Source organism: Bidens hawaiensis, unplaced genomic scaffold, assembly GCF_021521415.1.
Source record: "Bidens hawaiensis isolate Kalapana, Puna unplaced genomic scaffold, B.hawaiensis_p1.1 tig00004551_1, whole genome shotgun sequence".
In the NCBI taxonomy this organism is placed as follows: domain Eukaryota; kingdom Viridiplantae; phylum Streptophyta; class Magnoliopsida; order Asterales; family Asteraceae; genus Bidens; species Bidens hawaiensis.
In genome coordinates this window covers 842,897-866,422 of record NW_027491277.1, presented here as the reverse complement: position 1 = coordinate 866,422, position 23,526 = coordinate 842,897, and the positions used below count along the sequence as shown (strand labels likewise).

The following is a 23,526-nucleotide window of genomic DNA, read 5'->3' as shown; positions in this document are numbered from 1 at the left end:
AAGTTAATACTGAAGATGGTTCATTAATGTAACTATATATTTCAATATGAAACTGGTTTCGTTTACACGACCAACACCAAGTTCTAAAGCGTTGGTTAGACCGTTAGACCTTCAAATCCTGTATATCAAAATTTGGCTGAACGCGCAGTTTTATGAAATTTCCAATTCGTTCAAGGTAACCATACGTTCATCATTCCTTCATTTATACTTTATGTGACCAACCCCTACACATGAATGATCACGTTCATGTGCAGGCCTTGAAACTCGTCCAAAGACCCGATATACTGATTTAGATGATTAAAAACCAAACCAGGAAATTAAAATTTAAATAATTATAAATTCCTAACCAGAAAACTCAGTTTTTAAACCAAACCAACTGGTAGTGAACCAAACCATTTAACTTTGTAAATATTTCCAGAACATGCAGATTACATAGTCAGGTTGAAACTATAAAAAAATATCCTATTGAGAGAAGCAACAAATCCATGGCTGGATTTATGACCAATCGGTAACTCTTATAAGTGTAAACTAGCTTGAAAACGAACCCGGCAAGTGACCTTGTTAACTTCTGTACATTTAACCTGAACCGTGTATTAAAAACTATCCGAACCGACACTTTGGTAACTCGTTCAACTAAGAAACGATCCCTGCAACCAAAAGAATATTATAACATATTTTGCAGCCTTAAATATATTGTTTTAATGATATATCATCTGACCCAAAACTACTTTCAAGTGAAGCATCGCTTTAAAACCGAACTAGAGTCCGAACGGGCCAAAATCGGGGCCGTACTCGCAAGAGCAGCCCTGAATACATTTTAAAAACCTATAAAATGTTAAAGCAACTTATTTTTCTGTATTACAACAGGTCCTAAAATGATTGATAACCAAAGATGCAGAGAATCTCTTTGAACCTACAACAACACTCCTATAATTATCAACCACCTGATCATGACTTTCTGAAGCCAAAACGTTTATTGAACAAGAATCAGAATTTGACCCCGTTCTGGTCCTTTTTTGTGAAGACTTTGATTCTTAAATATATTCGTAGACAGCTTAAATATTAGTCACTCAAAACCTCTAACACAACAGCTACAGATCACTACAGCTAGTACACACATACAACATAAAAGCCTTCAATGAACAGTAGTCTTTTACTAAACTCTAATAGCAAATTTGTGTGACATAAAAACCTACTACATTAGTTATATACTACAACGTAATTACCAGCCATAATTTATTGCACACATAAAGAACTAAAAATACACAACGTAAGTATCTAATCTGGAAAGCATACCTTCAACAAAAGCGAATAAAGTGTTGGTAATCAGCGAACAAATCACACAATCCACAATTGAATAAGAACAAGATGGATGTTACACAAAAGCAAATCTTGAATTAAAATACTGAACATATGTGATTGAAAATACTGAATACACAATCGTTAATTTGTCTGACATCATTCCCTATTTATAGACCAAATAATTACATATTAACCCTACTAAATACAATAACTCAATAAAACCCCTATACTTAATATAAATATTAATAAGTTTAGTTTATATACTAATACTCCCCCTTAAACTAAACTTAGTTTAAGTGAGTCTTCGTTTCTTCAAGATCCGGTTGCCATCACAGTAGCGTTGGTTCGTCATCTTCATCCCGGATCAAGTTTGCCTCCTGCCTTCTTTTCCAATTTGGACATTCATGCCTGAAATGCCCACGTTCATTACACTTGAAACATTTTATGTGATCCTTGTCCTGTTGGGCTTGATTTCCTTGCTTTGAACTTTCATGACCGCAATGTTCACACTTTTGTTTTTTTACTTTCTCTTTTCCTTCTTCTTTAGTGAACAGAAGTCTGTCATGCATGTCTACCTCCTTGTTTTTCTTCTTGGTGTGTTCCACGAAAGCCTTTAACCTTCCAACGGCTTCTTGGAATGGCATTGCACCAATATCCACAACCTGCTCGATCGCAACAACAATTTGTATGAATTTTTCTGGCACAGAACTGAGTAGCTTTCGGACTGGTTTCTTGTCATTCATAGTATGCCCGAGATTGCTCGCTTGTGATGCAATCTCACTTATTTTTCCGGCATACACATCAAGCAACTCGTCAACACCTATTTTTAGAGACTCAAAATCTGAATCGAGTGTTTCTAAACGCGCTTCTTTAACTCTGTCAACTCCAACATGTCGAACCTTTAATGCGTCCCAAATTTCTTTGGCCGAAGTAAAATTAGCAATTTGCAATACCATGTTTTCTGGAATCGCTTGGAATAGTAATGCAATTGCAGTATTATCTTTTTACTCATCAACTTCGCTGCCCTCTTTTGGTTTGATGGCTTCCCAAATTCCATGGACGTTAAAGATCGATCTGATCTTTATAGCCCAAATGGTGTAATTTGTGGAGTTAAACACAGGGCATTGAAAACTCATTGATGTCCCTCCTTCCTTTGAAGTCACAACTTCTTTATCCTTGGACTCGACCATTTTACGAGTTTTCTTTTTCCCAATTTTGATAACTTGACTATTACAAATTTAGAAAAATTTGTTGTCAACTTTAATCCAAACAGTTTCGGGTTATAAACAAACCAACTGTTACTCCCAGAAATAGTGAACGGGTTTTTTGAAACCAACTATTTCAACAACAACGAAAGTTGTCAGAGTACAATTAACCTCTGGATTTGAAATCACTGCTTATATACCAGGTATTGGCCATAATTCACAAGAACATTCTGTAGTCTTAGTAAGAGGGGGGGGGGGGGTTCCGATCACAATGTAAATCAAAACCAAACCGTTTTCTACCAAGAATAGTACACGGGTTTATCAAGGCAAGCCAAAACCAACTGTTTCTCTCAACCAACAACAGTACACGGGTTTATCCGTTGCCTAAGCCGACTATTCTAAACACTAAAAAACAAACGTTTTTTTAAAACCGAGATGAATAGTACACAGGTTTAACAAGGCAAGCCAAAACCAACTGTTTGTCTCAACCAACAACAGTACACGGGTTTATCCGTTGCCTAAGCCGACTATTCAAATCACTAAAAACAACCGTTTTTTTTAACCAAGAATAGTACACAGGTTTAACAAGGCAAGCCAAAACTAGCTGTTTGTCTCAACCAACAACAATACACGGGTTTATCCGTTACCTAAGCCAACTATTCAAAACACAAACGGTATACTGGTTTAACCAACCGCTTCGACCAAGAATAGTATCCGGGTTTTCGGTTGCAAGGCAAATCAAAATACCAATTGTTCGTCTCCACCGACAACAATGCACGGGTTTTTCGGTTGCCAAACAAATCAAACCAACTATTTCTTAAAACAAAACCAATGTTCTTGTTCAAACTTCAAGAATACTTTGAATTTCAATTTGCCACAACTTCAATCAATTCAATTTAAATTTTGGTTTATGAAGATAAACAACCTTTAATATTTGATTTCCCAATTGATTGTGTTGATGGATAGGAACTGTACATACGTTCACTATCAATTTAATCAATTTTAAAATTGCAATTGTCCTGATCGATCTCTTATTGGTAGGTTACATAACCTTTCCCAAAATCAATTGTTCAATTGGTTAGGGGGTTCTTCACTCAATGTGGTCAATTTTTATGAATTGATCCTTCCAATTGATCACCACACCTTCTACAAAATTGATTTATGCAAACCAATTCGTTCTTTTTTCTAAATCAAAGATCGTTGACCACAGACAAGATTGCGTTTGTGGTCGCCACTTTTGATCTTTCTTTCCCTTGATTAGAATTCTGATCTCTTCTTTCCCTTGATCGATTTCTAAATCTGGGACGTTCACAACAGAATTCTCAGTCGATTAAAAACCTTGGCTCTGATGTCACTGTTGGTAACCAGCGAACAAATCACACAATTGAATAAGAACAAGTTGGATGTTACACAAAAGCAAATCTTGAATTAAAATACTGAACATATGTGATTGAAAATACTGAATACACGATCGTTAATTTGTCTGACATTATTCCCTATTTATAGACCAAATAATTACATATTAACCCTACTAAATACAATAATTACAATAAGACCCTATACTTAATATAAATATTAATAAGTTTAGTATATACTAATATAAAGCATCTTGGAAAAATCTTCCAAAACTAGAACCTTCAAAAACAACAAAAAAAAGTCAAAAGTATGGAAACATTCTAACATATAACATAACAAATACATATATAAGCTATACATATTATTCTTAAAGAACAAATATTAATTCATGTACAAAATGCATTAAAAATCAATAATATAAAAAGCAAAGATCCAAACAACCAACTCTGTATCTAATTATCATTACTACCGTTCTTTAGTATGTTGAATTTGCATAGTGGACATGTGACATTGATGTAGGGCTACTTATCAATGCATGAAACATGAAAATGGTGGCAGCAAGGGAGCTCACGCACATCACTTCCATCATCGTAAATTAAGCATTACAAAATTGACTTGAAAACTTGCAGACAAAGGACCACTTAATGCTTCTTTAGATTGTAATTTCTATCAACTAGAAATACTTATCAATCCACGTCGGAAAGAAATAGGAAGATAAACATAACGAAAACTAATAGAACAACGATCAGTTATTTGGGGACCGTCTCACTACCCAGATGCGGTGCTTTATGACGTAACCCAGCTTCACATCTGCCCATGCATGGGCAATGACTCCACACCCCTGGCCTTATGAATTTATAGCTGTAGGGCTATGTTGCACGGGAACTGGTACGAGAACGGGAAACGGGCACGGGTACGGGAACGGGAAACGGCAAAACTCAAAAAATCAAGAAACGGGTACGGCAAGGGTACGACAATAAATGCATATTTAAAATAAATATATATAATAGATAATGTACCACAAAGCCCAAATATTGAAATACACAAACTAATTTTAAACTTTTTATGTTAAAACTTATAAGTTTTGGGGACTAGATACAAACAATTGAAAGTTAAAGGGGTAAAATGTTAAAATATCTAAAGTTATTTAAACCTAATAAATAACCTAATTCTTAGTTACAGCCGCACAACCAGATATTCTTCTTCTTCTTCCTTGTTTCCGGCAAATACTACAGCTCCGGCGTCGGAATATGCTGCCGGAAACGTGTAATAATGGTCACCGACGTTCAGGAAATGTTTCGAAACCACGTTTGAATTTTCGAAACGGTCAACGTCCGTCCCCAACATCACAGAAACGGTCAAGAAACGTTTCCCGCCATCCTCGACGGCGTTTCCAACATCACAGAAACGGTCAAGAAAAGTTTCCCGCCATCCTCGACGGCGTTTCCGTCCCCGGCGAGTTTTCGGGACGGGGTACGGCACCATGGCAGCGTTTCCGTGCATCAGAGCTGTAGGGTAGTTAAAAGCCCCGGAAACCCGTAGAATAACACCCGCATGTTGCTCAGAATTCTACCAAGAGTCCCCCGCGGGTCATCTACAACAGTGGCGGATCCAGAAATTTTTTTGAGTGGGTTCACTGTTCGGTTTAGTATGACGGTTCGGGATGGTTTTATGGTTCGGGTCGTTTCGACTGTTCTAGTCGGTTAAGGTTTATCACATAATAAAACTATGATATAATAAAACATAATATCTCTTAATATTCATAATGCCTATAAATTAAAATTTAAATATTATTAGTAAAATATAACCTACGTTTCCAAGCAGGTAATATCATGGAGGGTACATTTACATTATTAATAATAACATCTCGATAAAAGTTCACATCGAAGCATGAAAAAAATAATCTACAATCATAATTAATTAGTTAATGATAACATTAATCCCAAATCATATGATCAACATTCACCATCAGATTTTACATATCTAGTCAAATTAATGTGCTACCTTTTTATATTTCAAATAGTGAAGAGTTTGAAGTCTTTTCAATTGTTTGTATTGTTAAACTAATATTACAAAATTTGTGTTGGTAAAAGTGTTCTCAAGAATGCAGTAAATTACAAAGAAATATAAATTACAGATTGATGCTTGCGCCCAACCAAAAATCAAAACATTACAAATTAAATCATCTGTCATTTTTATGTTTTTTAAAGAGGCCTACTATTGATTCTCACGGGTTAGCCAACGGTTTAGGACTAGAGAACCTAATAAATTATTTTACAAAAACGGAATAACTATCCGGTTCTAATGGGTTAAATTTAACGATTAGTAACAGATAGCTATATCCGGTTCTCTGTCTTCATTTTTTTATAAATTAAATATTTAAGATGAATTGTTCTTTTAATACGTATATTACATATTTTATACACCTGCACCTTGGTTCTATCCTGTTTTCACAAAGTGGCTTGCTATATTAAAATCCCTACCTACATGCTTTCAAATTAAGAACGAAATTGCCTAATTCAACTAACAAACATACGTTCTGAATCCACCGTCAAGCATACACAACTGACAAACCCACCATTCTCTATGTTTGATGTGTGGAGAGGGCTGGGGGTTGGATAAGCAAAAATCCTAATAAGTTAACTAGTAAAAAAAATACAAAGAGAATGAAAACACGCAAAAAGTGGGAATTGAACCTGGGTTGTTAGATTAAGAGGAAGGGATGTTTACCATTGAGCCAAGGCTTCATTTCGTTTGTTGGGTTCACTCACAAAATATATATGGGTCCACTCTCATATTTTATATAGGCGTTCTATATAAAATTTGAAACTCAGTGGGTTCCCGTGAACCCGCTCTCGTATATGTTGATCCGCCCCTGATACTGCGATACTCGCTTCACAAAAGGAAGGTACACAACACAAAGATATAAGTCCAAATGGCTATCCTAAAGAGTATGGAACCTCACGCAAATGCAGAAGCCTCATAAATGCAGGAGAGTGAATAGGTAACGACAGTATAGGCAGTTGTAACCAACTTCCTTCTAGAAGATTGATTGATATATTCCCTGAAAGCGACAACTCGACCAATAACATTACCTTAACCACCGACTATAAAAACCTAACTTAGCATCATGAGGTATTCTGTTTGAAGGTCATCTTCGTGGGAATTGGTTTGGCTCTAGACTTAATTTAACCTAATTCCAATTCCATAACCCATGCCTGGTGGAAATATAGATCTAACCTATTCGGGTTTGGATCTGTGTTTCTTCATTGGCGCCATCCGTGTTTTTGCTAGAACAATTGTTTTTCCGTTGTATTGGTTAACATGAGTCAGATCCAGCAAGTTTCAGTGGAAACTCCGGTGATGGTAAAACGACCTGTTTGTCCTACTCCAGATGATGATGGACGAATAATGGTGGAGACTCGTCGGAATCGTCGAATTTCATATCTAGAAGATAGATCTGGAAGTTCTACTCAGCCGAGATCTTATCATCATCATTCTAGATATGGGAGGATTCAAACTCCAAAAGAATGGTTACACATGCAGGAGGAACGAGTTGTTGCTGAATACGAACGAATGTTGCAGGATAATCGAGTCCGCGCACGGAATTTGACGTATGATGAGTCACCTTCTTGATCTCCATCTCCTCCACCGACAATCTGTCACAGTCAGCTTCATGATAGTGTTAAGACTGTGGCGTATTATGATGAAATTTAGGAGGAGGGAAGTCGCGACAGAGGTCGTCGGGTTGTGCGGAGGGTTTCTCGCAGAACTACGTATGATCAGAGTTGTGCTTCCCACAGTCACCTTTATGTTATATGCCGTCAAGATAATGACAGTTATCTCGATGTGGATAGTCAAGTTCATGGTCGTGAAGAGATTAGTCGCCTGCGTGCAGTAGTTAGACATATAGAGCACCATAGTGATGCAGAAGATGACTTTACTAAGCAATCCATAGCTTTCGCAGAAAAATCTAAGTTCATCCCGCGAATTACTACTGCTCCTTTTTCTAGTAAACATGAAGATTCTAACTGGAGGAATTAGTGAAGACATATTGCGTGGTGCCTTCCGAAAGAATGTTCGTAGCAAAGATATGATTCGATGTTTGACAGGACAAAATGGAATGCTTAAGTCATGGGATTAGATTATGTCGCCCGCAAAAGTATTCGTGGCAACAGAAAATGTCTTAGATCATGACAGTCCTAAACAAAAAATAAAAATAGATTTTAAGAGTGCCCGACCAAATAAACAAGTTTGGGGCTCTATTTGGTCACAAATACAACCACCCGCATAATCCTCTAAACAACCTGGTGCGCGAACATTGATCGGTCAGAAAAGCAAAGATCCTACTTGGGGGCAAGACAACCACAAGTGGACTCCATTGACAAAGACTCTGTGAGAGATTTTGACGACCGAAATTGTTGATTTCAAGAAGCCGCAACCAATCGTGCGAAGAGCACATTTGAATCCAAACAAGCAGTGTTTGTTTCATAACGATATTGTTCATCATACCGATGATTGTGTGATCTGAGGAACGCAATAGAATAAGCAATCAAGTCAGGAAAACACTTGTTGAAGAACGTAAGGCAAGGGGCTCAAAAGCAGCCCGCACAAGTTGATAATGGACCTCCAAAGAAATAAGTGAAGGATTTAAATGTTCACATATCCAAGTTGATAACCATCCTTCTTCTTAACCAGAACTACCGGGGCAACAAACGAACTACAACTATTACGAATAATGCCGGCATCTAACAACTCACGGGTGGTCTTTTCAATCACATCTTTTTGTACACCCGGGTATCTATAGGGACGTAGGCTTATAGGGCTGGTACCATCCTTCAAGACGATCTTATGGTCAAATGGTCGCTTGGGTGGTAGTTCTTTCAGCACTTGGAACACTTCAGGGAAGTCTTGAAATACCCACGGTCATTTTCCTTCCTTTTGAGTTGGGTCACATATTACTTTTGATTGAAATATAGGTTCCGATGACAGGTTTGTAAGTTGATACTAAATAATTGTATCGATCCATCCTTTGAGTATTTTTGTAACAGCTCGCCTAGCTTTTCTATAGAACACACAAAAACCTTGTTGGGAAGATGCCACTAGACGCCCAAAATCATGTCATAGTTTTCTAGGGGAATCAGCAAACCTCTGTGGTGAACCAATGACCCTACATTGTCCATTGGAATTCCGGGTAAATTTGGGTACAAGCAAGTTTTTTTCCATTCGCCACACTCATGTTAATCGGCGGAATATCTCTAACCATGCATTGTAGTTTTTTTTATTGTCAACTTGACATCAATGAAATTGTGGGTTGAGCCTGAATCTATAAGAATGTGGAGTTGTTGGGTTCCCATTGAGCATTGGACCCGCATCGTGGAGTATGAAGGAAGGCCCATCAAGGCGTGTAGAGATTTGGTGTTCCTTTTCTTTATTGTTGGGTAATGTTTCCTCAAAAACCGTCTCGTCCTCATCATCCACCTCAATGATATAAACCTGGTTCAATTTCAGGCACATTTATGCCCAGGCATGAACTTTTCCATGCACAAAAACACTTCCCTTTTGTTCGTTTTTGTTCTGATTTTATTGCTCGTAATACGACGTGAATCCCCCGGTCGGTTTAGTGGTCATGGCGGTTGTTCGGTTAGGCGTTGGTAAGAGTGGTAGTTTGGTATTATTGATGGGTGGTGTACTTTTTGAGTTGGTACTGCTATTTGTGTTTCCCATGATCTCATTATTAATTGCTTGAGTTTTAGCCAACCCATATGCCTCATGAAAGGTGTGCATCTTAACCGCCCCCTAATTTCCGGTTTAAGGGCTTTGAGATAAAGGCTAATAGCTTGGGTTTCACAAACGTTACATTATTCAATAATGAATCAAAAGCAGTATTGAGATCATGAAGCGAACCCGTTTGGTTAAGGGAAGCCATCTTTTCCAAAGGATCCTCAAACATAGTATTAGAAAACCGAGCCGAAATAGCTAGCACATAGTCTTCCCACGTGATTTCCGACACGGTAACTTGGCGTGTGCGCACGAAACCTCTGTGCAATTGAATTGCATCCCCTTCCAAATGAAAAACGACGTGTCTGAGTTTCATCTCATCGGAAGTCTAATCAAGTGCGAAAAAATGTTCACAACGGTAAACCTATGCCTCCACATCTTCGCCCGAGAAATTAGGAAATTCAACCTTCCCAATCCGTATGGGTCGGGTACCCCTCGAGTCAGCATCCCCAAACAAGAACTATGAACCCGAGCTAAACCCATTGCCACTGCCATGGCCCGATTTATCTTGTACCGACTTCAAGATATCTTCTTGTTATTTGGCTGATTGTTCTTGTTGTTTCATTAACGCCGATAGCACTTCTTGGATATCTGTGATTGCCTTATCGTGATTCTTGAGGGTATTGCCAACCTCCTGGTTGCTAGTATTCGTCATTATAACGAGATAATTTCGACCGGAGATCGGAACGCCTTTGATACCCTTGATAGGTAAAAATCAAGAGAGAATAAGAAACTAGATAGAGAGGAAGCTAAAAAGCCTTATTTTGGATACCCAGAATGTGATCGGCCGATCTTATTAAGCAAGCACTAAAGTTACACATTAAATTAAAGGGAAATAGCAAAGGCCATAATGGTCCTTAAGTAACATAAAGTGACATAAATAGGGAAATAGCAAACGACATGTAATAACAACATATGAAACTAAGTAGTTATCAGTATCACAAAGAAACCTTCAACTTAATCTTTTGATTTAACTTTCAGAAACCCTAAGCTTTACTTTACAAACAATCACCATAGATGACACCATAATTGAAACAAAATCTGAACAAACATCGAACACCAAAACAACAAAACACCCAAAAAAAACCCAATCTCATTATATGAAATAACCGCAAATACGAACATGTAAAACACAGTAAAAAATTTCCTCAAATAAATCAAAATGAAGGGGAAAACAACACGGAGGTTTACCTTACAACAATTGGAACAAAGAACATACACAAGAAAATAAAAGACATACAGACTGACTATAGAGACAATAAAACCAGTTGTCATCCATGTGTTAAAAGGAAAACAACTCTATACAGGTCTAGCCCCACCTAAAAAAGAATAACTTAAAAACAAGCATACCACCGCCTGCGTAAAAAAAGACTCGAACCCGGAACTTGCAGTTAACACCACGACCATCCGGCCAAAGCAAAGCTATTATGTAAGCACGAAACTGATGCTATATATATTATAACATACAAATAAATCTTTGTCTAATTGTACTAATAATTAGATAATTATCAAATAGAAACATGGCATGTGTTAAAGAGACGTTAGAAGTGGTGAGTTAGTGGAGACGTTTGTGAGATGATCAACGACATATTGGCGGGGTGAATTTGGCTTTTATGGCTTTTCTTTTTTACTTTTTAGCCAACCAACCTACGCATTTGTTCACTAATAGGAACGGTTTAAGAGCATTCTATCTCTTACACTATCTCTAGCTTTATAATTAAGCTAAAAATCATATTTTTCTAATTTATCAATTATTTTATAAAAACTTTCCACATCCATTCCCTATGTTTATTTTTATTTTATACAAAAACGTATTTTATTATTTTTCTCATTTATGTATATTTGAAAAATTATTATTCACCTCTTATAATTTTGTATATATTTTGAAAGTGGTTTTGAGTGTATGAAAAAAAAATAATGATAAATATATAAAAAGTATTATTAAATTAAAATGGAAAGAGAAAATGTAGGGAGTTTTAACACTTTTAGTATAATTCTCATGGGGTGGGATGAGAATGCTCTTAGCGACAAGCCACTTTTGTGAAACCTTACACGTGTTTTCAACTGGTGTTCCAAAGGGGCTGCACCGTAAAAATCTTATATTATTTGAATTGGTTAGACAAAGATTGGAGGTAGAGATGAAAACAAATGCCAAAGTCTGCGGTGGGAATTTAGGAACTCAAAGAGTGTCTTAATATGTTGGATCAGACTATTACATGTTTGAAAGAAAACGGGAACGTAGATTGGTGATCTAAACTAAACGCGTAGTTCCGATTAAATTTGTTCGGAATAAGTTACGTAGTCAATGGTCCATCGGATAACTCATTTAAATGGAATAATTGGATACCTCTAAACGTAAATATTCTCGAGTTGAGAGTGATATCGGAAAGACTTCCGACTAAAGTGGCTTTGGCAACAAGAAGGGTGAATGTGGGTCCGAAAATGTGAGTAAACTGCAATTTACAATCAAAAAGTGCCATACAGTTTCCAAAGGTGGTGCATGAAACCAATAAAAAAAAAGTTGTAGCATCAATTTGCGAATCATTTCTCTTTACACATGTACACACTAGCTCACATAGGCTATGAGATGGGAATGTGTTTTTTTTAGCCGTACCCAAATACCAAACCCGACCCGAAGTCATGACCCCAACCTGAATTAGAGAATACCTTTAAACCCGAACCCGACCAACCTGAACCTTAGATGGGTCAATTATGGGGTCATTTTTTTACTAAAAAAAAGACCCGAACAATCTGAAACACGAAACCCAAAAAGATCCCGAACATTTATTGTCTTTATTTAAACCTAAAAACCAAATAAGTCGACCCGAATCTGACCAGCCCGAATTTATATGGGTCGGTTGTTCGGTCACTTTTTCCTGGCCAAAAACTAGAACAACCCGACTTGAAAAACTCGACACCCGAAAAATTAACTCCAAGAACACTCCTAGTAGTATGAGATTTCTAAAGAAAGTGGCTTTCATTTAGGATGTTTTGATTTTCAATTGAATGCCACATAATTTAGTCATCATAGATAGCTTACTCGCCAAGGCATACGTTTAAGATAATTTATATCATAATTAGTTAATTACGGAAGCTATAAAAGAACAGAAAATTTTGAAGAATTGTATTTGAATACAAATTGCACTCTTTTTAAAGTTCATAGTAATCTCCTAATCTTTAAAATCTCATACCGTGTCTATATATACATATATTCCAATTGTTGTGTATCAACTTAAATAAGAACCTTCATTCAATCCATAGTAGAGATCGCATACATTGTTTTCCTCTGTAAATTAAATCATGTACCGTGTTGCAACTGCGTCTGAGTATTTGGTCATCACCGGCTTCGGGATCGATGACATCAAGATCGCCAAGAAAGCATTGCTGCTTCCAGGCCAATCCTACTCCAGGTTCGACATCTCTCCGGTTAATTATACGTTCGAAGTCCAGGCCATGAGCGCCGAGAAACTCCCATTCATCCTCCCGGCCGTATTCACCATCGGTCCACGCGTCGACGATCAAGAAAGTCTCCACAAGTACGCTAAACTCATCTCGTTTCATGATAAAAAGTCCAACCACATGCATGAGCTCGTGAAGGGGATCATTGAGGGAGAGACGCGTGTACTCGCTGCCTCGATGACTATGGAAAATATCTTTAAAGGAACCAAGGAGTTTAAGCAGGAGGTTTTCGGGAAAGTTCAACTGGAACTCAATCAGTTCGGGTTGTGGATTTATAATGCGAACGTTAATCAGTTGGTGGATGTTCCTGGACACGAGTACTTCTCGTATTTAGGACAGAAGACGCAAATGGAAGCCGCGAATCAGGCTAGGATCGATGTCTCTGAAGCCCAGATGAAGGTAATATTATAACATTATAATTTGATATAAATTATAATTTGTTTAATCGTGAATAGATTCACAACATGATTTTGTGATATAGGGTGAAATCGGAGCCAAGCTTCGAAAAGGGCAAACATTGCAAAAAGCTGCTAAGATGGATGCGGAAACAAGGATAATATCGACGCAGAGGCAAGGAGAGGGGAAGAAGGAAGAGATAAAGGTGAGGACGGAGGTGACGGTGTTTGAGAACGAAAGGGAGGCCGAGGTGGCAGAAGCAAATGCTGATTTGGCGATGAAGAAGGCCAAGTGGTCCAAGGATTCACAGGTGGCGGAGGTGGAGGCGACCAAGGCGGTGGCGCTTAGGGAGGCGGAGCTGCAGAAGGAGGTTGAGATCATGAACGCGTTGACTCAGACGGAGAAACTTAAGGCGGAATTCTTGAGTAAAGCTAGTGTTGAATATGAAACCAAGGTAATATATTCAAACTTGTATTTATTGAATACATATGTTTAGTTACTAATGATTAAATTGGATGTAATAAAAGGTACAAGAGGCGAATTGGGAGCTGTACAGGAAACAAAAATCCGCAGAAGCAATTCTTTACGAGAAAGAAAAAGAAGCGGAGGCTCAGAAAGCTATTGCTGAGGCCGCATTCTACTCCAGGAAACAAGTAGCAGATGGTGAGCTATATGCAAAACAGAAAGAGGCTGAAGGTCTAGTTGCCCTTGCACAGGCTCAAGGGACCTACTTAAAGACACTTTTGGGTGCATTGGGAGGTAACTATGGAGCTTTGAGAGATGATTTGATGATCAATGGCGGGATGTATCAAGAGATTCCTAAGATTAATGGGGAGGCGATTAAAGGGTTGCAGCCAAAGATTAGTATTTGGACGGGTGCAGGTGGTGATGGAACCAGCGGTGATGGTTGTGATCCAGGTGGTGCTATGCGGGAAGTGGCCAGGGTGTACAAGATGTTGCCTCCGTTGCTTAGCACAATTAATTAACAAACCAATTTTTTTTAAACAGCCATCCAAACACTACTGGGACGGCCGTTTGAAATGGCGTGTGTAAACCTGTTTAATTTATAATCATAAATTGGATATAATCAAAGGTACAAGAGGCGAACTGGTTGCTTTACAAGCAACAAAAGGCTGCGGAAGCAATCTTGTATGAGAAAGAAAAAGAAGCGGAGGCTCAAAAGGTGATGGCAGATGCGACATTCTACTCTAGGCAACAAGTAGCAGATGGTGAACTATATGCAAAACAGAAAGAGGCTGAAGGTCTAGTTGCCCTTGCACAGGCTCAAGGGACCTACTTAAGGACACTTTTGGGTGCATTGGGAGGTAACTATGGGGCTTTAAGATATTATTTAATGATTAATGGGGGAATGTATCAAGAAATCGCCAAGATTAATGGGGTGGCGGTTAAGGGGCTGCAGCCAAAGATTAGTATTTGGACGGGTGCAGGCGGTGGTGAGAATCAGAGTGGTGCTATGGAGGAAGTGGCCGGGGTGTACAAGATGTTACCGACTTACTGCCTTTGTTTAGCACGGTTCATGAACAAACTGGAATGTTGCCACCAAATTGGATGGGGAAGATCACTGAATCCTAAATGGTAGGATTAATATTCTCATATGGAATCTTGATTTCAAGTCCTTAGTTAATTAGTAATCTAATAACGGTGTTAATAAGATCAACAATCCTTAGTTTTTGTAACCGCGTGTTGCAACAGTAACATTGACGTTTATTACCTAGAAGGATGAAGTAACTTCTTTATACATTTGAATGGATCAGAAACGTTAAGCAAAAGATGAACATACAATAAATTCATGGTCATTCTTGCGAGTTTAGTGATGGTGGAGTGGGGTGGGTATGTATGATCATAGAAGATGAAGAGTAAAATCATAATTTTCATTCATGGATAACCTTTACAAATATAGTGATGTACATTCTGCACGTACTGAAAATATAGTACTGTTGGGTTTCGTAGGCCTTTCGGTGTAGGCCCGGTTTATTATTTGAAGTCTAAAGGGCAAGCCCGACTCGGTTTGAATTTCTTGTTTAATAAGATACTAACCCTAGTCGCATCTCTATATATATATATGATTGCTATGTACTTGTAATCGTTGTCACTCAATAAAGAATATCTAGTTGCCACCCGTGGACGTAGGTCAGTTTAGACCGAACCACGCTAAATCCTCGTGTCGTTTTTTTCTTTCGTGTCGTGTTCAGTTTCGTGTGTGCGTTTCCCGTGGACGTAGGTCAGTTTAGACCGAACCACGCTAAATCCTCGAGTCGTTTTTTGCGTTCGTGTCGTGTTCAGTTTCGTGTGTGCGTTTAATCCTAACAAGTGGTCACATTTTGATAATTGTTGGTCAGATAGCCGTTTGTCCAATATCCAGACGGCTATTCTGACCATAGACAGTCAAACTTTGAACTTTTTTTTTAAACAGCCATTCAAACACTACTGGGACGGCCGTTTTAAATGGCGTGTGTAAACCTGTTTAACATATTCATCTAACAAACCCTAAAGGACCCTTGACCAAATCAAACGAAATCCCAAAGAATAATTATTATATTATTAAGTAATCAGTTGGATTGATTTCCTCAAAGTCATCAATTATGGTTAATTAATAGTATCATAGGCAAGCAATCTCACGAAACACTAAACCCTAGATAACTTGATAAACTAAACACGACATCATGAACAAGGATCAACACAATAACCAAGCAAGAATATTGTCACTAATCTAACCTAGAATGCGATTGACCAAGACACATGAACAACTCCTCACCTTACAACTATTGGAATTTAGCATAACATTATAACCCTAACCAACGATCAACAAGCTTCTATTATCTAATAGGCCTATTCAATCACAATAATCAAAACACCAAGTAATTATTAAACATAAACCCTAAATCTAAAGAACAAAATCAAGAGATAAAAGATCTATGTGAAGCAATAGTTAACAATCAATCAAGATAGCAAACACTCATATGCATCATGAAAGCAAAATCAAGTCTTTACTATTAAATCAACAAATCCATAATCAAAATATTATCCAAAGCAAGAATCAAATCAAAACATGTTCATCAAACCTAGGTAGACATGAAGTATAGCCTAGAATCATTATTAACAACGAATCCAAACAAAGAAAACAAAAGAGAATCATGATAAATAACAAGAATGGAGAAAGTAGAGCGATAAAACCCTTAAAACTCCTTCCTTGATTGATTGAATGAAAGCTCCTTGATCTCTAATGTAATCACCCTCCAAAAGCCTTCAATCTCTTGCTATTCTATCTCCAAAATCGCCTGCAACAAGTTCTATCATCTAGGTTTTTAATCCTCTCTTTATATAAATGAGTTGGGCCTTAAATTGCAAAATATAGTTTATCAGGATGCCTAGGTGCCGCGCGACGGGCCTAGGCCTCCCCGGTCGCGCGGCGTGGTGTGTTCCAGGGAGGCTCTCGAATTTTCTTTTGATTTCTTGCTTAAATCATGCTATATTTCTTCCTTGAACTCCAAGAAACGATAGGAACAAGGCCTTCTTTTTCTTGAATTACAAGCCACCATCTACATGAAAACAAATCGAAACTCTAAGTTAACTAATCATTTAACCAATGATGAGCAAAAACGAACTTAAACTTCACATGAGATGATAGAAAGAATTAAAGCTTAACATGCAAGACACCAAAAGATTTAAAACATATAAACATATAATAAACTTGACTCAAAAGCAAAATTAATAAAAGATAAACGAAACACAAACTAAACCAAACTCAAAACATTAAATAAACATAACTTTACAAGGGATTCGAGATGTATAAATAGATGCATATCAGTGATTGTACTTCTGTCTTTGAGTGATGAATCATCACCCCGCGAAGAATATTATTCCGATGACACGCCTCAAACTTCAGAAATTATGCACGCATTGGCATATTTGGAGCAGAAGAGGAAGCAACGTTCCTCTAAGGCAAGTGAAGCGGACGAAGGTTCTGCTGATGTCGAATGGGGACCGGCGAAGAAGAAGCACCGGGCACAAGGCCTGAAAAAACAGAAGGTCCGCCTTGCGGATCGTGTGAAGAAATTTATGTAAACCTCCACACGTAAGTTATTTTAAAATTACAGAGTAACTAGCTTCTTTCCTTGTGTTTTTGGTTCTAACACTGGTGTTTATTGTTTTGCAAAGGCGACTAATAAACCTGATCAAGGTGTATCTGAGCAGAAGCCACCATCTCCTCCTACCATCATCATATATGATGATGTGTCTGGTTCAAAGGGAAGGAACCAGTTGAAAACGCTGAGGAGCCGCAAATACAGGGGTTGTCTCACCATTCTCCACCCTCTCCACCGCAGTCTCCTCCCCATATCTCATTTTCCTCACCACCGCGCCAAGCGGGTGGCGGAGAGGCTTCCCATTCCCAACACTCAAGTGCCGATTATTATGGGATGAGAAATCATAGGAAGGATGTTCATCTGTACATACCGCATTGGGCTTTAGCGCAGGGGTCTCGTTTAATGGACAAGGACGTTTGTACTAAGTTCATAAGCCGCGGTGTACCATCTGCCGAACGTGCCTTCCAGCGTGGTCGTCCCCGCCATGACCTCGCCCGCAAATTTAATCTTGTCTTGGCTAACACCGTAGCCAACGAACTAGAGATTATGCGAGAGTGGCAGTCTATGGGTGATAAATGGGGCGAAATGTCCCGGGCGACTGAGGAAGACAAGATGGTGGCTGAGGAGCAAAGTCTTAAGGCCAACACTGTTGAGTGGAAGCTAAAAGACACGGGAATTTCCCTCTAAGCGGAAAAAGACAGACAGGTCGTTGCTGCTCACCAATGGGAGGAGGCGTGAAAAAAGAAAAACGCTCTTCTCATGGTTGCATGGGACGAGACGAAGCGGAAGGAGGCAGACTTGGCCAAATCCCTCGAAGAAAAACCGCACTGGAGACTCAGGTTACCAAACAGGGTAACTTGATCCAAATTTATGAGGAGGAGGCCAAGCTACGGAAAGAGCAGGCGGAGGACGTGGAGAAGAGGGCAATGGACCTCAAAGCTGCCAATGATGCTCTTCTAACAGCTCATGAGGAGCTGGAGGACGTGCAGGAAAATTTAATGAAGACAACTTGCAATTAGCTTACGGGTACCGGAAATTGGCGGAGTAGGCCAAGACAACCGAGGAGGACCGATGATGGTTGATGACCGATGGTCTTGCGCTGGTATGTTCTTCCTCCGTTCATTTATCTTTTCCTTCTTTCTTTTGCCATTTTTGTTGACGATTGTATATTTCTTATATTTGATAGGTTATTGACCATATCAAGGAAGGACCTGAGTTGACAGATAGTCTTGCTATCTTGCTCAACACCTCATTGCAAGTCGGCCGCAAGGTTGGCTTTGAGGAGGGAGTGGAGCATATGAAGGCCTGCCGCTCAGTTGAGGAGCATCCGCTACATGGGCTTAACGTTGGAGGGGAGTATAATAAACACATGAAGGAGTATGACGATCTGTCGTTTTCTCTTCAAGCTATGCTTCCCGAATTTGCCGCAACGAAGGATGGCGTTCAACGTTTAAAAGAATATATGCGAGAAGCATCTGAAGATACGCCATCCACTCCTCCAACTTCCCCAAAGCCGGATACTCCTTCTGCCCAGATCCAAGGTCCAGAGGATGCAACTGCTCAAGACCCTTATATTAGATGTGACTATGCCTTGTAATTTATCTGTCTTGTAATTCCTTTTGACTTAATATAAGTTTTATCCATTACACTTTGTCTTATGAATAATATAAGTGTTAGATTTAGGATCTTCGTGTATGTGCCAATAAAGGATTTCTTAATTTTAATTACATGCGGATCATTCCTGGCACATAGGCCAGGAATAAAGCTTAGTGACAGGTGGATCACCTATGGCACGCATGCCAAGAATAAAGTTTATTGACTCGCAAGTTATCTCTGGCACCCAGGTCAGGAATAAAGTTTTATGGCACGTGGGTCATCTCTGGCAAGTAGGTCAGGAATACAGTTTATGTTGTGGTTTAACCTATTGCTTTAATAAATGTGGCACGCGGGAGGAATTGCATTACAATCGATGACATGAAACGTCATTCTTACTAATTATTAGGGAACGCAGGCCGAAAACAAAAATAACAATTGTACGGTTTACATATAACATTTCTTTAACTGCGCTATATTCCAGGTTCTTGGAATTTCTGTCCCATCCAGTTTCTCCAACTTGTAAGCGCCCTTTGATAATACTTGTTTCACTTGATAGGGTCCTTCCCAAGTTGGGGCTAACTTGCCTGATGGTTCTTGTCATGACGCCTCATTATTGCAGAAGACGAAATCTCCCGCATCGAAAATGCATTTTTGAACTCGTGTATCATAATACTTCTTCAATTGTCGATTGTAGTTATGTTCACGGATCAAGGCTAATTCTCGCCTTTCTTCACGAGGTCTAGGTTCAACCGCAACTCTTCTTCATTGTTATTAAAGGATAGAATTCTTGCGAACGGTATTCCAATCTCGGCAGGAATCATGGCCTCAGTGCCATACGTTAAACTAAATGGTGTCTCTGAATTGCTCGTCTTTTTCTGGGTACGGAAAGCCCAGAGCACATGAGGTAATTCATCCACCCATCACATCCGTTTGGTACCCAACCTCGACTTGATTCCATCCTTGATAGTTCTATTGGTTCTTTCGACCTGGCTGTTGGCCTGCGGGTGAGCTACTGATGTGACCACTTGAGTAATTTGAAGTTCTTTCAACCACACTTGAATCCCACTATCCGCAAACTAAATTCCATTATCACTAATCAATTCTTGCGGGAGGCCGAAACAGCAAACGATGAACTCCCATAAGAATTCTTGATGATGGCTGCAGTAATGGAGGCTACTGGCTTAGCCTCCACCCATTTAGTGAAGTAATCAATTGCTACGATCAAGAACTTGATGCGTCCTGGAGCCTATGGGAATGGGCCCATGATATCAATGGCCCATTTTTGGAACGGACATGCAGACGTGACCGGCACTAATTCGTTTTTTGGTCTGAGGGTATTAGGGGCATGGCGCTGACATGAGTCACACTTTTTGATCTCTTTTACTGCGCCCATATGCATTCCCAGCCAATAATACCCCTCACTCATCAATTTTATCACTACCATCCTTGGATCCGCATGAAGGCCACAAATGCCTTCATGGATTTCTCTTATTAAATAATTAGCGTCCTCGGCGTCCACACATCTCAAGAGTGGGCCAAGGAATGATCTTCGGTAAAGAATTACGTCTTGTACTTGGTAATTCAGGGCTTTATGCCGAATTTTCCGGGTCGCCCCTTTCTCTTCCGGGAGAATGCCAGAAGTTAGGTATGCCAAAATCGGTGTTATCCAGGATTCATCTCCTTTTTGTATAACCAACACTTGATGTTGCGGCACAGAGGGACGATCAAGTACTTCTATGCGGATATCTTTTGCAAAATGCTCAAAATTTGTTGAAGCTAATTTGCTAAGGGAATCCGCCGATTTATTTTCGTTCCGCTTGATATGGATGACCTTGCAAGATGAAAATCGGAGAATAAGATCCTTTTCTTGCGAAAGGTACGAATCCATTACATCGTTTTTTGCCTCGTATGACCCATTAATCTGTCCGGCTATCAACATAGAGTCTACCCATGCTTCCAAATGCTTTACCCCGAGATTTTTGGCTATCCACAGGCCTGCCAAGAAAGCTTCGTATTCTGCCTCGTTATTGGTACTTTTAAAGTCCAACTTTATGGCATAGGTGAACTCATGGCCTTAGGGATTAACCAATCTGAGGCCCGCGCCTGATCCTTCGCCACTTGAAGCTCCATACGTGAACAATGACCAAATCTGATCACGCTCCGGGGGTATTGGAGTTTGTTGTTCGATCAGTCACTCTTCTTCTTTGTTCTGCGGAACTTTTGTGACAAAGTCTGCTAGCACCTGGCCTTTAATCGCGGGTTGTGGTCTGTACTCAATCGAATGTTCTCCCAATTCTATGGCCCACTTTGCTAACCTTCCGGGTAATTCTAGTTTACGTAACACGTTTTTCAGTTTGTACCCAGTCAACACGTTGATTGGGTGCCTTGGAAGTATCTGTGAAGGCGCCTGGCCGCATAGACTAATGCCAACACTAGCTTTTCAAGCATTGAATATCTAGTTTCTGTGTCAAACAATGTTCTGCTGACATAGTAGATCGGTGTTTGAAGATTTTTTCTGTTTGTCAACAGTACAGCCCCAATGGTGATGTCTGATGCTGACAAGTACAACGTCAATGGCTCTCCTGGTTGCGGTGCTGTTAAAGTAGGCAACTCCATTAGGCACTTCTTGACTTCCAGAAACGCTTGTTCCGCTTCCGCAGTCCATTTGAAGTGTGCTTTTTTTGGACAATTCCTCAAAGTTGACACAAAGAGGAAAGACTTAGCGCGTGATTGGCTAAAAATCTATTCAAGGCCACCAGCCTACCATTCAGTGTTTGCACCTCCTTGAGAGAATAAGGTGAAGGCATGCGGGCGACTGCCTGGACCTTGTCCGGGGTTGCCTTGAAACCCGGCTTGTAACAATCACGCCCAAGAATTTTCCCTCTACCATCCTGAAGGAACACTTGCTAGGATTAAGCAATGTTGCAAAAGTCGCTAGGCGGTCCCTAGGCGGCCGACCCCCTTGGAGGGAGTACTCGGAGTACTCGGGGAGTACTCGGAGAGTACTCGGACATGATAAATATAAAGAAAATTAGATTTTGGGTAATATATATATTTCAAATATCATAAATTTACTAATATTTATAACAAAATAAATGGATATCAATATAAATAAGAGAAATACATTTTTAAACACTAAATTATTCTAAAAAATGTTACCATTAATTAAAAATAATGATATCCGTTCTTTAATAATATAGAAATACGAATTATGGTGTATATTTTAAGTCAAAATAGACCCAAGTTAACCGACTAACTGTGATTCAGGCTAATGTTGACCACCTTTGACCAATTTTTAGTAACTAGGCGGAGTTAAAGAAACTCCCCTCGGCACCATACCTTGTAGTGAGTACTCGGCCTTGTAGACCTACTTTTACAACATTGGGATTAAGATTCATGTTGATCTTCCTTAGAGTATTGAATGTTTCTTCGATATCTCTCAACATTTGATCTTCCTCAACACTTTTTTATCACTAAATCGTCCATTTACACTTCAAAATTATGTCTGATTTGATCTTTGAAGGCCTCGTCCATCAAACGATGATAAGTAGCACCCGCGTTTTTCAATCCAAAAGGCTTCATCTTGTTGCAGAATGTGCCCAGATATGTGCGGAATGCAATTTTGACTTCGTCACCTGCCGCCATGCGGATCTGGTGATAACCTATATAAGCATCAAGGAAGCATTTGAACTTGAAGGGAGCAACCGCATCAACCTTCAAGTCAATTTTTGGCAACGGGTGACAGTCCTTAGGATATGCTTTGTTTAAATCCTTGAAATCAATACACATCCACCATGTTCCGTTGCTCTTAGGAACAATGACTGGATTCGCAACCCATGTTTGATACTGAATTTCATGAATGATTCCAGCGTTCAATAGATCTTGAACCTGCTCCTTCATGGCTTTAGTTTGCTCAGGACCCATCTTTCGTTTTTTTCTGGACAATTGGTGTGAATGTCGGGTTCACCCGCAGCTTGTGTTCCGCAATCCTTCGTGGGACGCCTGTCATGTCCGCAGGTTGCCAAGCAAAAATGTCCATATTTTTTGTTAACAATTGTTCCAAAAACGTCCTCACTATCTCATAGATAGCAGGTCCAATTATAATTGTCTGCTCTAAAAATTTTCTTATTCAACACCCACTTTTCTGGTTCAGTTTTGTTCACTTGCTTTGGTACTTTACTTGGTTTTGAACTTTCTGTCATGAAGCAATGTCTATTTATGCAGATCATTTCTACTCCGGTGCAAGTCGGAACTTTTACCGCACCATGAGCCGTGGAAGGATGGGCATTGAAATCACTGATTGCTTCGCGTCCCAAGATAACATC

General features: G+C 39.3%; 1 protein-coding gene and 2 pseudogenes across 1 annotated transcript; 2 read left to right on the top strand and 1 right to left on the bottom strand.

The window, feature by feature from the left end:
• Positions 1 to 1,631: 1,631 nt before the first annotated feature.
• On the bottom strand, positions 1,632 to 2,258 carry LOC143626970 (uncharacterized). Its single transcript, XM_077096885.1, has one exon. The coding sequence runs from the start codon at positions 2,256 to 2,258 to the stop codon at positions 1,632 to 1,634; it is 627 nt and encodes a 208-aa protein (XP_076953000.1).
• A 10,580-nt stretch (positions 2,259 to 12,838) lies between these two features.
• Positions 12,839 to 14,485, top strand: LOC143626969 (flotillin-like protein 4 pseudogene; annotated as a pseudogene).
• Positions 14,486 to 14,539: 54 nt separating this feature from the next.
• On the top strand, positions 14,540 to 15,092 carry LOC143626968 (flotillin-like protein 4 pseudogene; annotated as a pseudogene).
• Positions 15,093 to 23,526: the final 8,434 nt, after the last annotated feature.